The sequence below is a fragment of the Centroberyx affinis genome, unplaced genomic scaffold (genome assembly GCF_046629955.1).
Source record: "Centroberyx affinis isolate AG114_WGS23_722 - 3 ecotype Tasmania unplaced genomic scaffold, CSIRO-AGI_Caff_v1 ptg002901l_1, whole genome shotgun sequence".
Lineage (NCBI taxonomy): Eukaryota > Metazoa > Chordata > Actinopteri > Beryciformes > Berycidae > Centroberyx > Centroberyx affinis.
In genome coordinates this window covers 22,283-36,714 of record NW_027281026.1, presented here as the reverse complement: position 1 = coordinate 36,714, position 14,432 = coordinate 22,283, and the positions used below count along the sequence as shown (strand labels likewise).

General features: G+C 37.2%; 1 protein-coding gene across 1 annotated transcript in view; it reads left to right on the top strand.

The window, feature by feature from the left end:
- Nucleotides 1–4,368: 4,368 nt before the first annotated feature.
- Nucleotides 4,369–14,432, top strand: part of LOC139658432 (mucin-2-like) — a 30,920-nt gene continuing 20,856 nt past the window's right edge. Inside the window, exons 1-8 of the mRNA XM_071536564.1 lie at nucleotides 4,369–4,447; nucleotides 5,245–5,503; nucleotides 7,882–7,996; nucleotides 9,014–9,098; nucleotides 11,658–11,764; nucleotides 11,925–12,135; nucleotides 12,313–12,438; nucleotides 13,255–13,372. Of these exons, the coding sequence (XP_071392665.1) occupies nucleotides 4,369–4,447; nucleotides 5,245–5,503; nucleotides 7,882–7,996; nucleotides 9,014–9,098; nucleotides 11,658–11,764; nucleotides 11,925–12,135; nucleotides 12,313–12,438; nucleotides 13,255–13,372 (1,100 nt within the window). The remainder of the gene's footprint in view (nucleotides 4,448–5,244; nucleotides 5,504–7,881; nucleotides 7,997–9,013; nucleotides 9,099–11,657; nucleotides 11,765–11,924; nucleotides 12,136–12,312; nucleotides 12,439–13,254; nucleotides 13,373–14,432) is intronic.

Here is a 14,432-nt window from a genome sequence, read left to right as displayed (position 1 = left end):
CACAATAAAATGATACTCACTTATACTGCTGTTGAAAGTACTCAAAAAAATGTGGTGTGCAAAACTCATTAAAAAATAAAACAAATGTCAATATCTGCCAATATCAAAACATATCAAACATATCAGCAATACTGCCTAGAAGATAAGACTGCAAATCAAGATCGCCGTCTATGATTTGACTATGAAATAATGCTTTGCAAGTTTCCCATGCAATGGAATATATTCCCATGCTTGGAACAAATCCATACAGTGAATATAGAGAACAAGACATACAATTCAATTCAGTTGGTGCCAGATCTTTAGACAATTGGGGGTAGCACTTGACTTCAGAGGGTAAAACTGTTTGCTGTGACAACTAAATCTAAAGGCAAATCTCCAATATGTTTCCATATTTGAAACAATTTGAAATGCATGTTTTGTTAAATCAGAATTTCTTTTTAAAATGGTTTATGTTATTCTATTTGAATGTATTTTACAGACAACAGGGGGCAAATATGCACACATTTTGGCATTTGAATGCAAATACAGAAAAGAGAGATAAAAAGGGATCCCAAGGGATCTGAAAGGAATTCTTATTTGTAACTGTACACGCACATTCTTGACATAATACAAAATCCATGCCAAACTTGTGATTTATAAGTATCTCACTTCTAAATGGACATCATTTTTTTTTATAATCTAAAGAGAAAGACCTGTACATCTGAAAGACCACACCTTCCGCACAGATGGCAGTTTTCTGATACAATGAATACAGAGACACATTGATAAAATTCATGCCAAACATGTGAGTTAAAGTAAATCCAATTCAAAATTGCTATGTTTTTAATGAGGCAATGCATACACATCACAACAATCTTAAATTTTCAAATTATTGTGCATCTACTGCAGATAGAAGAGTTTTCATTAAAGATGCACCACAGGATCCATATCCTGGACTTACGGAGCTGAGTCACTGCGGCTTGCATACGCAGTCCTCCAACATCAACACAACTCGATGAACCCAACTCCTCCTTAGAGCAACATACGTCATGTTTACACCAGGACAATGCACTATATTGTATTCAATATCCAGAGATATTAAGCTATTGCATATTGCTCTAATAGCTCTTTACTCCCAGTTGGCTGTGGAAATGTACCAAATCAAAACCAACTAGGGATGGGTGTGGTCTGGTGCATATTGCGACTTCTTACACACTAAATGAGTATGCCATCTGATTAGATATTCAATGTCAAAGTACAACATATTTGGGTTTGTACTTGTGTTTGCATTTTCTTCATCAACAGAACTCCCCCATGGGAGGTAAATATCTGTGCTAGGGGGTCTGGGGGCATACACCCTTGGTAAGCTGTATTATGTTAGTAAGTAAATTTTAGCTCATCCTGTCAAAATGCTTTCACTTAAGGTGGATGGGTTGAAGTGTCTTATTTTAGCCACAAATCTGAGAATGTAAGTCTTTGGTTAGCTATTAGTAAGTCATTTTTATGCAACATGTAAATTGTCAATTGTCAAATTTGACTAAAAGTTACATCCTAATGTGTAGTTTAAGTTTATCTTTATAAAACCGGGCATTGGTGCAGTCCAATCTACCTTTGACCATGCTTTGAATACCTGTGTGCCATATAACAACTAACTTCACACATTCTATTCAATGACGACATAACCAGTTAAACTCTGCCTGGTTTAAAATGTAACATGATATCAGCTAACATCATTTCCAGATGACAATAAGGCTGAATAAATCAATGTTTGAAAGTTTACTGAAAGTTAAAAAACGGAAAATATTTAGGTGTAGCTTCGGCATAAACCCAATTAATAGCATGGGATGGAGAACCCTATGAAAGAACACAGGATAACAAAATTCCTCCCATGCTAATGCTGGATGGAGCCTTGAGGCTGGTGGAGGACTGAAATGACAGAAAACAAGCAGGTGACTGCATATGCAGATTTGGGAGCATGATGGTCGGTTTCCTGAAAAGTGTAAATCAAAAATGAAGTTTGAGGGGCGGATGGGAAAAAGTGGTGTTATTGACCCAGCTGCATGGACCTGTACTACAAGATACTTGCAAAAGAAGATTGTAGAAGATACAAATGCACTACAACCTTGTGGCCGTGTGGCTATTTGTTCAGGTCACACAAGCTTCACTTAATTATTTAAATTTGGAACATTATGAATTCAGAGCACACTAAAGTTTGCAAAGTTTTTGGCTAACAGCATGAAATCATTTCTCTTTTTAAACCTTACTAAGGAGGCAAAAATGCCACAAAACTCCAACACTCAAAAACAGTAACAATTGGTCAAATCTGGTGACAGATTTAGTGCTGAGTCAGTGATTGATTGCTAAGGGCTTTCACCCCCCTCATGTCCTGTTGCAAATCATATAGACCTATCTAGTAATAGCTTTGAGACTCAAAAAGTACTTACCAGAACTTGCTATTGAAGATCACAGAAGAGTGTTCAACACTTTATGTACAGAAAAAGAAACCCCTGATGTGGCCACACTATCCTTTGATGACAAAAATCACTCAGCAAAGTAGAATGGCAGTATCTGTTTGAAATCTATTGAGTTTTGGAGTAAATTTCAACAAATTAATACATTTTGTACAGTAACTGTATAGCTCAAGTATTAACTAACAGTGTTGTGTTGTGTTGTAACCTTTTAGGAATGTGCCCCCATCATCCTTACTCTATATCGATCAAGCGCTATATTAACTGAACAAATGTATAGCAATTGGGGGATGTAGCTCTTTATACAGATGATCTAGTGTTGCTTTTGAAGAGTCTTTGCCAGCATTGACAGACTTGTTAACAACTTCTGGCATGTTTTCCAGGTACTATATAAAGTAAATAACAAACCTAACATCCATTACCTCAAAGATTCTGAGAACTGCCACCTGTACATACTACCTTCCACAATGCCCCCCATGGCTTTACATATCTGATAGTAAAGATCGCTCCTAGCATAGAAGACTTCCAACAAATTTGGATTAAAAAAAATGGCTTCTATAACAGCTTCCATTAATATATGCTCATCGCTTCCCTCGCCCCTAATTAAGCATATCAGTGCCATAAAAATCAACATTCTACCTCAATGTTTGTGTTTATTTTAGTCTCTTCCTTCAAGTCCCCCACCAAAACTAAATTGATTGGAAAGATTAAAACCAGCTAAATAATGATATTTACCATGTAAGAGAGGAGGGCTTCAACTTCCTCATTTTTGTTGGTATTGCTAGGGAGGGAGCTCAAACAAGAGCAACAATGTTTTGGTTTTTAGACAAACCTTGAAACCCCTGGGGTTAAGACAGAAAACTGTGACTATACTTGAAGGAATTACTGAAGAAATACGCAATCGCTGTGCCAGCAATACTATCAAGGTTTGGTTTGATTGGTCCAATTTTGGTGATTTTCATGTTCAACTGAAGGAATTTTCTGTTGACCAAATTCTATGACCCATGGGCTTTTGAAACCCTTTCAAACCCCATTGGATCAACTGGAAAATGCTTCTTGGTCAAGCTAAAAACAAGGCTGCATTTCTAAGTTCCTGAAACGTTAACATTTTGCCGATACAAGGTTTTCACCCACAGCAACGATATGTAAGGTTCACTGTAACCTTCTTGTTGTATCTTGTATCTCTACAGAAAGGTCTTCAGACCAAAACACAAATGTTAATTGTATACCAGATAAATTATGGTGTGATTGAGGTTCTTCTGGACTTCTGTTCTTCTGTTCAGCAGACATGGTAATCTGATACATAATAATCATATATTGATTCAAGTTCCATGCGGAGCAATCCATTTGACTGTAACAACAAATCGACAGTTCTTCAAAGACAGTAACACTCCACTGGCTTTTAAAAGGGGCTAATACAGCATCCAGGGGAGTTCAATTTAGGTTAGTGAATAGGAATTAATGATACCAGTCTAAAAAAACACATATGACAGTCAGATGGGTGTGATCAACCTGTGTCATTCATCAAAGAGGGCTTTGTTTCTTCTGTTTTCAATAGCTGTTATATACAGTGATGAAAGTGATGACAGATATGTTTGCTGAACAAAGAAATAGTAGCACAGAGTAGCACAATATGCACAGTGTTAAGTTTGTATTTAACATGTAAATGTCATCTGTCACATCACTGAGTACAGGCCAACCACATTGCATGATAGGTAGAATGAAGGAGGGACTGGAGCTGACCCCCCCACCCCCCACCCCGACACACACACACACGCACGCACACACGCACACACACGCCCAAACAAATTACGGCAAACTTCCCGAAGGAGTATCTATAGCTCCACCTTGACTGACAGGTTATAAAGGCAGCCATCCTCTAGGTGTGTCCTCTCATAGTGGGTCAGTCCTCAGGACCAACATGGGGACCAGAGGAATCAAATCCACACTGAGGCTAATCTACCTGACGCTGCTGGCTGGCTCAGCACTCACTCAAACTGGTTAGTGGATCACTTACAAATTATTGATTATAGACTCTTAGTCATTACATTCACCATCACATTATGAATTACAATAATCATTTTGGTTGTCATAAGTAGTGGTTTGGATGCACCATGAAGACAAGATCATTTTGATATGGAAGATAAAAGAAAGCACACTGTATAAGACATTTTTTACATACACCATTGAAGCGCTACTGAGCAATATTTGGCCATGTTTTTTTGTTTGCTAACTTGTCTTAACCAAATTTCTTTTGGTTTGTAAAGGCAAATATTTGAAAGATCATTTTTGTAAAAAAAAAAATCCTTAATTTAATTTTGCAAATTGTAATATATAATTTAGATCATGTCGTAATGTGCTTCTGGCTTTATATAACAAACGTTTTTGTGAAGAAATTGTTTGGACGATCATGAAATACATACACAAACCGTTAATCATCCATTTCTGTGGGCTGTGCTATATTATGCATTATACAATAATCACTAACTACAGATTTGATTACTGAATACAAAATGGGGCCGAAAAGTGCACATTAAGTGTTATTTGCTGTATCCTATGCACAGTAACAGATATCTATATATATATAATATTATTATAGGTATTCTACAGTGTTAATTTAACTACAGTATTTTAATGACGCAACTAATGAATTCTCTTTACTGCAGTAAACATCATTCCTTCTCTAAACAGTCAGCTCCTGAACTCAGGTAAGGTGACTATAACCTAAAAGGATGCTTATAATATCTTGCAGTCAAGTATTTGTTTCCCTTAGCTAATCATTACTATCTTGTCCCAGCTAATGCATCTCACATCAACCGAGTGTGCACAACTTGGGGAAACTTTCACTATAAGACATTTGATGGAGACTTCTTCCAGTTGCCCTCCACCTGCAACCATGTCCTGACCTTCCAGTGTAAGGGCAGCTATGAGAACTTCAACATCCAGATGAGGCGCGACATAGTCAACGACGTCCCCACCATCAGCAGCATCACCATGAAGCTGGAGGGGACTGTGGTGGAACTCTCCAAGGGTTCCGTGGTCGTCAACGGCAAGACGTAAGTTTACTCTTCAGGATCACTGAAACACTGGTCACAGTTTTTATATTCGGAATTCAGTCCTAGTTAAATAAGGGTATTAAGTCTAAAGTTTCATTTAAAGACAACCTGTGTTTGCTGCAGCTTTCTTTCATTGATTTGTACTTGATTTGTGCTCCCTTATATGCTCTGTGTTACAATTTGATATGAGATGATGATATTGGGAATTAAGCCCTAGTCAAATAAGGGTATTAAGGTGGCTTTCACACCTACATTGTTTGGTGCATACAAACTTTTTGCCAAGTTCGGATCATTTTGATAGGTGTGAACATGCCATGTGGCCTCGGCCCTCTTCCATTCGTACTGTGGTCTGGATCATTTCTGGTGTAAAACTATTTTGATAAAGTCCAACCCAAAGAGAAAGAAATGACTATATGTGTGCAATGTTTTGTTGGTTCATGGCGGGTTGTTTGGGTTGTCTTTAGCCAAATTACAGCAAAGAGAATAGAATAGAATAGAATAGAATAGAATAGAATAGAATAGAATAGAATAGATGTTTATTGTCTTCAATGAGGAAATTTGTTTCCACTGCCAGTACAGGTGAAACACAGATACACAGAAAACACTAACACAAGAAACATACATTTACAGCATAACATACAACACATCAAGCATACAGTTAGAGGTGAGTCAGGAGTCTGAATGTTTATTGAGGTATTAAGGAAAGAGTTTACAGACCTTGTATTGTAATTGCCTAGCCAGTAATGACCGTAGAGTCATTAACGATATTATTTTCCCTTTTTTTTCTCCATGGTCGGTAAGGAGCCGCTATATTTTAAGTGCAAAAGGACACACCCTTCGCCTTGGTCAATATTTTATGGAAACGAACATATATACACTCACCTAATTCAGACATGCTGTTGACAGGGGAGTTCCTCTGTCTTGTTGATACTTTTCACTAGTCATTTATATTTATATATATTTTAAGCCTTGAAATCTCACTAGTTAGAGAAAAACCTACCAGCTGCCCAAGAGCGGAAGTATGTCTGACACATTACAGAGGATTACTTAGTCAAATTAAAAATGTTGTGGAATACTACAGGGTCGTTCAATAGCAAGGTTAAGAAAATCTGTAGCTGGAGAAAAACTGTCCCGACACCATTAGTATTACTAGAGCAGTTCTGGGGCCTCATTTACATCTTAAACTTCATCTTTAACTTTCACATACACACGTCTGTCTTACCCTGCTTCAATCTATGAATCGCAAATTAACTCCAGTTTGAGCGCATCAACAACAAGCAACAAGCTTTGTAATTTCATCCCCTGATTGAAACTCAAAGCCAAGCCTATATTGAAGATTTTTTCTTCTTTTCCTTTCCTTTCCTTGTAATAGAATTAATACTAATAGTATCGAAATACTTCTCTGTCCTATCCTTTCTTGGCTTTACTCTAAATATAGTCTTAATATCTGTCATTAGCTGTGGATAGCAATCTGTCAGACCTATTTCATAATACTTAAGTTATCCTTTTTTCACTTGTTTCGCCTACATTTTATTTTGCCTCAAATAATTGCCCATGTTTGATAATTATTTAATCTTTGAAATTCAAATTATTGTTCATATAGATATTGGAGAAATAGTTACTGTCTCTTTAAGAAGCTCCCTCTTCTGTCCTCTATCCGCGTGCATTTGTTTACCTTTAGACAGATTTGGTAATTTTGTGATGGTGGGATTAATGCCAGTGGAGCTATACTGGAGCTATACAGTTTTCTTACCGCATCACTTACTGCTATCACATTGTTACTTTGCGACAGTTATTCAGATTTGAATTCTGTGTTAGATAACAAGTAACCTACTGTCCTGTGGATTCACCTGTGGGATTGTAAATTAATGAACCATTTTGTACTTATGGAGTGTAAGGGTGAATCATTTTTACTGGATACACTGTAACGTTAACAAGTGACTATTCTATGAATGAGGCCCCTGGTAAGTGGTAATGCCATTTTTACTGGAGTGATTCAGTGACCCATTATTAGTTTGTTACCAAAGCCCTTGGCCCCATTGGCACTGGCATTACACTGCGTTATAAAGAATTTTGTGGCACTTTGACCTCCAATGGGCAAGGTTTCCAGACCAAAATTTGCCAATCTGATAAGCCTTCCGAAATCCTTGAACCCTTTTCTGTTACACGAGTAAAACATATTGTGTGAAAATATTTGCAATAAAGTATATGTGTGGCTATAAAGTGTGGCTTCTCCCAGTTGTTTTCATATGCATGTCTTAAACATGGCCACCACTCTTCTTCTACACCTCCTCCCTGTGAGCTTAGAGATGACTTTCTGTGTCTGTTGCAGGCAGCTTCCTATCTTATTTAAAGATGCCCTTCTCTGTCTGTTGCAGGATCTCTCTGCCATCAACCACTGCTGGGGTGACCATCAAGGGGACCACATCTAGCGTCACTGTCGAGTGTAAACTGGGACTTAGAGCTATCTGGAACCTGGATGACTCCCTTGATGTATGAAACACAAACACAAACACACACGCACATACACATGCACACACACACACACATAGCTGTATTGCGGCAATACACACATCATCCAATATCATTCTGTTTCTGTCACTACCCTCCTATTTAGTTTACACCAAAGCATCCCCCCACAATGAGGTGACCAGATTTTTGAGAGTGAATTTGGGAACGTGTGGTTCAATCTTAGTGATGCTGCTGTACCAGCCACTGGTTATATGATCCTTGTAATGCAAATCGGTAATTGTGTGAAACACCAGATGTCAATCCAGACGCAATTAAAATTACTCCAGTACGTCACTCATACAATAGAGTAGGTTGGTAATTTCTGCTGGAATTTTTCCCTGGCTATCTGGAGAGAATCTCTGACAATATTACTAGAGGAGATCTGGTAACAGTTTTACTGAAGTGATTTCTGTGATTTCAATCCCGTGCAGATCAACGTTAATAACCTGTTTATCAACAAACTCCCACATCCTCTGTCCTCTGTCAGTATCTATGTGCCTGCATGAGCCTGTTTATGTGTATGCACTTATATGTGTGCACGTGTGCGTGCATGTGTGCAAAGCTATGCATAGAGTCTTGAGAAGTTTAAATACTTAAATAGAGCAAAGTCTGACAAATATTGATCAAGGACCAATGCGGTAGGAGTGAGTCACTGGGTGAGTTTGTGTGCTATGTCGAGGAGAGATAAGCAAACAATGATAAACCAAGCCTGAAAACCACAATGCAAACTTCAGCTGCTTTAAGTTAATACTGCTGAGTAAACCTCTTAATGAAGATTGATGTGATTAAAAGATAGCCTGAATAGAGATTGATATGATTTTAATATGAGACTTAATGTAAACAGAATGATGTTTACCAAATTCAGAGTTCACAAGCAGGATATTGAACACCAAGTTTTTGGGATGTTTTGAAATAAACTGTCTGGTGCTACACTTCAACATTTATTAATTACGGAATTATGATATTTCATAAACAACCTTGTTTGTGGCTTGTTGACAGATTGAAATGGATAACAAGTACAAGGACCAGACCTGTGGACTCTGTGGAGACTTCAACGGCATGTCAAACGAGTTTATGCAAAATGGTAAGATCATTTTTCCAGTGTAAGAGAGGGATATGTACCTTGTAGCTGCATTACATTAGGCGGCACAGCAGTGGTTAGTACTGTTGCCTAACAAGAAGAAGATCGTGGGTTTGAATCTCCACCCCGGTCCGTTGTGTGTGGAGTTTGTATGTTCTCCCTGTGTTTGCGTCTCCTCCCACAGGCAAAAAAAATTTTAGTTTGATGAAAATAGTTGATTTTTTTCCCAGGTATACAGCAACATGAGAACTAGCAATGGTGAAAAGAAAAATAAATTTTGAATTTATTAATTAATAAAATGCCCAGAAAAGGGGGCTTAACGTGGCTTAATGAGCTATTATTGAAATGAAAAACACTTCACTAGAGCCCAAAAAGAATGTCTTGAAAAAATAGGGAAACATTTTTAATAAATCATCAAAGTCCAAATTTAGGCAGATTTGAGGGCTATAAAAAGAAATTGAGGGCTCAATGTGGCTTAATGACCCAAAATAGAAAAAATCCTTTTTAATTCAGGTATCAGGGGGATACAAGGAGATACTGTGGTGTAAATTTCAACTTTAAATAAATCAGTAACATGGTCAAAAAAAAAACGTTGACAAGAAACCCAGTTACAAATGAATGGAAATGATTGCACTTAATGTGGTTTACTTACCTAAAACTGATGAGGAAAAATCTGAAATAAATAAGGGGGACTTCTTATCCTAATTATTCACCACCATCAAAAGGTAAACACTGGGTATATACTAGAATACTAGTAATTAAATAATAATGTTGTAAATTGCCCTAAAACCATTAAGTATGACAGCTTAATGTGCCTTAATGACTGAAAAGTAAGGTGGAATGAAATAAAATGTATTCCAAGTGTACTTGATCATAAGATCTTGCAATGGGGAGAAGAACGAAAGTTTAAAAACTAACAATACATATTTTTAATAAATTAAAAGTCTAAATTTAGGCAAAGACGAGGGCTTAATGTGGCTTAATGACCTAGTTGAAATAGAAAAATTTGCCTTTAATTCGTGCTTCAGGGGGACACAAGGAGATGCTGTGGTGAAAATTTCAAGTGAAAGGAAAATCAATTAGGTTGTCAAAAAAATTAAGACTGTATCACAATCGAAAGTCAAGAGAAATGATGAAGAAAAATTGCACATTAAGGGAATACCTTATCCTAATACTTACTACCATTAACAAGTGTTGAAACCAGAAATACTGCTCTGGTGAAAGTCATTAAGTGGCATTAAGCCCATTTTTTTTGTTTTTAAAGATTTCTTGTCATTGTCATTGTTTTTCTTCTCATAATAAGGTCTTATGACCTAGTACACTTAAAATGAATTTAATTTCATTCCACCTTACCTTTAGGTCATTAAGCCACATATTTAATGGTTTTCGGGCAATTTACTAAGTATTTCTGTTTTTTACCCAGTATTAGTATAAGGCATTCCCTTAATGTACGATTTTTCTTCATCATTTCTCTTGACTTTAAATTGTGATACAGTCTTAATTTTTATGTGTGTGACTGGCATGGAACCCATTATTCTCCTCTTATTATTAGGTAATAACAAGGTAAAAACAAGAGACACTTGAGCTGCCTAATGTCATCATCATGATATATTGAACACAACCAGTTACACTAATGACTGGTTGTCATAAACTAAGCTAATGCATTAATTAGCAAATATTTCTATGTCAACATACTTGTCACATGGGTGGTAATATGAACTTCATATTTTAAAACATTAAGGAGTTTCAGTAGTTTCATGAAAATCAGTTTTTCCTCATAATATGCATCATGACAACATAATGTACCACACCACGTACCATGGTGGCTGAGCATAAAAACATTTCTGGGCCCATTTTGTTGTATTTTTCTTATTTACATGGATTACTGGCCAAAGGAAGGCAATGTGATCTCACATCGACATACTTCTAGTACACCTAGCAATGTGTGACAGCAAAAAAAAAATTCAGTTATCTAAAATGTGAGTGGTTTTGGTGTCAGCCCTTCAGAATCAAAGAGCAATTACGATTTTATGATTTTGCAGTGTTGTTCAACAATCATACAGGGAGAAATCCATCATAGAAGAGGCAGAGATACCAATTTCTCCACCTACAGTAGGCTCAATAGAGCAGAATGCTATGCAGCCATAAGACATGATGCATTTAGAGGAAGGGGCAATGTTGTTATCATAGACTCATGCCAATGTTCACAAAATAGTTGGCTTGCTACCTGTATTTATATGCCCATGTGCCCCCCTTTGATTGAAAGCAAAGCAACAAGTTCAGGACCCCTCCATGTTTTTTTTTTTGTTAAAGTCATTCTGAGAAATGTAGGACATCACTAACTGAAGTAGAATTAGACGAGGTAAGATTAGTGAAAGTAAATTACAACCCTTGATCACAAAATCTGTTGGAATGCATTGAACAACACAAACTGATGATGTCTATCAGTGTAAGAGTATATGGGAGTACATGACTGCTAGTGGCCTCTTCTATTTTGCTCTCTAGAAAAAGTTTAGAAATAACTGTTGAGATGACAGTGAGGTGTGTCCTGTGTTGTTGCAGGTGCACCAGTGTCTGTGGAAGACTATGCTGAGACCTATAAGGTGGATGGGCCGACAGAGGACTGTGAGGAACCTCAGCTCAGCCAGAGCAAGAGCTGCGGAAATAAGGTAGTGCTTTCACATGTTATTACCAAAACATTTAGATTCAACATATTATTGTGAGGTCATTCTGTGTGAACTGAAGGATAAGGTTGCACTACACTATCTCAAATATAATTTTTGTTTGAAGTTGTTTGTTTTGACTGACAGAGTGATTTTTTTCCCCCAGCAATTCTGTGACCAGATTTTCTCAAGTGCTCCATTCAGTGATTGCACAGACCGTCTGGATGTGGAATCCTTCAGTAAAGCCTGCATGGCTGATCAGTGCAACTGTGAAGACACCACCGACTTCTGCCTCTGCAAAACCATCTCTGAGTTCTCCAGACAGTGTGTTCATGCTGGGGGCAAGCCCACACAATGGAGGAGTTCATCTCTCTGCTGTAAGGGTTAGGTGTTTTCTTAGGTGTTAACACCTAAGAAATTGTGTTTTATTTTGATGCAGTTTTGAATTTCTAGTACTATAGTACATACAGTTGCTGTATACTTTGCTGCAGATTTTGTAGTGCTATTAGATTCTTGTGTGGCACTACTGAGAATTAAAACATTTGTCTCTGCAGCCAAGAAATGTCCCTACAACATGGAGTTCTTTGAGTGTGGCAGCTCATGTCCTGATACCTGCTCCAACCCTCAGGCCAGCCAGACCTGTGACAGCCACTGCCTCGATGGATGCAGCTGCCCTGCTGGTATACACACATATACACACAAATACATACACAAACATGCAAATTCCACTTACAATGCAGCTATATGCAAGCATGCACATACACTCAATTCATATATACACAGACACAAAACATATTAGAATAAGTTATGTACACATGAATCAATGGTGATGTCTGATCAATAGCACAAATTAGACACACCATTTCATTTGTTTGTCATATAAAAAGGCTAGATAACAGTTTAGGCAAGTAAAACTACTGTGGTTGTAGGGAGGGTTAAGGTTAAGCAACTAAAACAACTTTGGTTAAGGTTAGGTTTCGGCAACTAAAACTTAGGCAACTTAAACAATTTGTTTAAGGTTAGGGTAGGGTTTTGGTCATGGTTCAATAAGAAAAGCTTTAGCTAAAAATCTTAGCTCCACACAGTACACAACTTCTTGGCAAGAGTCGGGAATTGAAACTGGGTAGTCAGAGTTAAAGGCAAATAACCCAACCCCTCCCTCCACACCTTTATTTTCCACTACGCTATTTCAATGTCAAACTACTCTTTCTAGTCGTGTCTCCTAATCCTTTCATGCTGGGGAAACATACTGTATGTCTCCCATGTTTGCATAGAGCACATACTTGCATTGTAAGACATCATGCTCATTTCAGGAATTTTCAGGAAACCAGGCTCAGTTTTGTAGTGACTTAACTTTTGAAGAACAGGCAAAGACAGAAATGTAATCTTGCTTCCTACAACATATCAGAAATAAAGTAGATTTATCCATCACAGATCTGGAGGTTTTCCATTACTGTTATTATGATCTCAGGTCCCATCTTTCCTCTGCTCCTCAGGAACTGTCTTTAATGACATCAGCAACAGTGGCTGTGTTCCAGTGAAACAGTGTCCCTGTCTGCACAATGGCAAAGTGTACAGCTCTGGGGAATCCTACTCCACCAACTGTAGATCCTGGTAAGATGACAACATGATGGGCCTATATCAGAGGTGTAAAGTAGTAACTCATTACAACTGCTCTAGATATACTACTGTATATGCTGTTTTTTGAAGTGCTTTCAAAAGTCTTTTAGTTTATTTGACTTGGGTAACTTGTTCACTCAGTTATTTATTTAATCAAATTTCAGATGGTGAGTAAAATATAGAAAAATAGAAAAATAGAAAAATATAATTATCCCAAAATTGGGGCTGTTAATGATCACACATATCCAACAATTAATTTAGGGGTTAAGTGCTAATATGTACATATTAGTAAACAAGCACATAATTTGTGATAACCTGCGACCAGTTTGGCGCTAAATTGACTCACTCGGGATTAGAAGCCAGAATCTCTGCTAAGGGTGTATTCATAAAACTTACTGTCAGGGTTACCGTCGTGGTAGGGTTGGACGATATGGCAAAAAATTGTCAAATCATGCAAATTTTAGTCGATATATAAAGTCAATATATATCACAATATAAATGTTTTATATATATATATATATATATGTGTGTATATATATATACATATATATATATATATGTATATAGTGCTAACAGCCTCTGCAGATCATTTGCATGTCTCTTAAGCTATTTATAAAGGCACCGTTGTGCAAAAAATACCACCTAATCTAACCAGGCTGTTGAATTCAAACTAGGAAAATAGATTTTAATACTAAGAACATTTCACAATCATATTTCATATTTGTGTCATTAGGCATTATTCTGTCCGAAAACATATGAAAAACTGATTTTTGAACAATTCTGAATCAATATTTTCAACTTGCAGTTCTTGACAGCTTTGCATAGTGGAATATTGTCATAATACCATTGCCAAGGAAACCTATGGGAAAAGATTGGGTTTACGATCGCCGCCATGTTGTTATTTTTTGGAGCCAGTGCAGCCAGAGAGTTGTCCACAGAGCCGCAGAGCTGCCTACTATTTGTCCAGAATCGGTGACCTGTCAATCACTGGACAGGTGACCTGTCAATAACTAGGAAAACAACCCCGTTTTATATCTGTTACATATATATATTA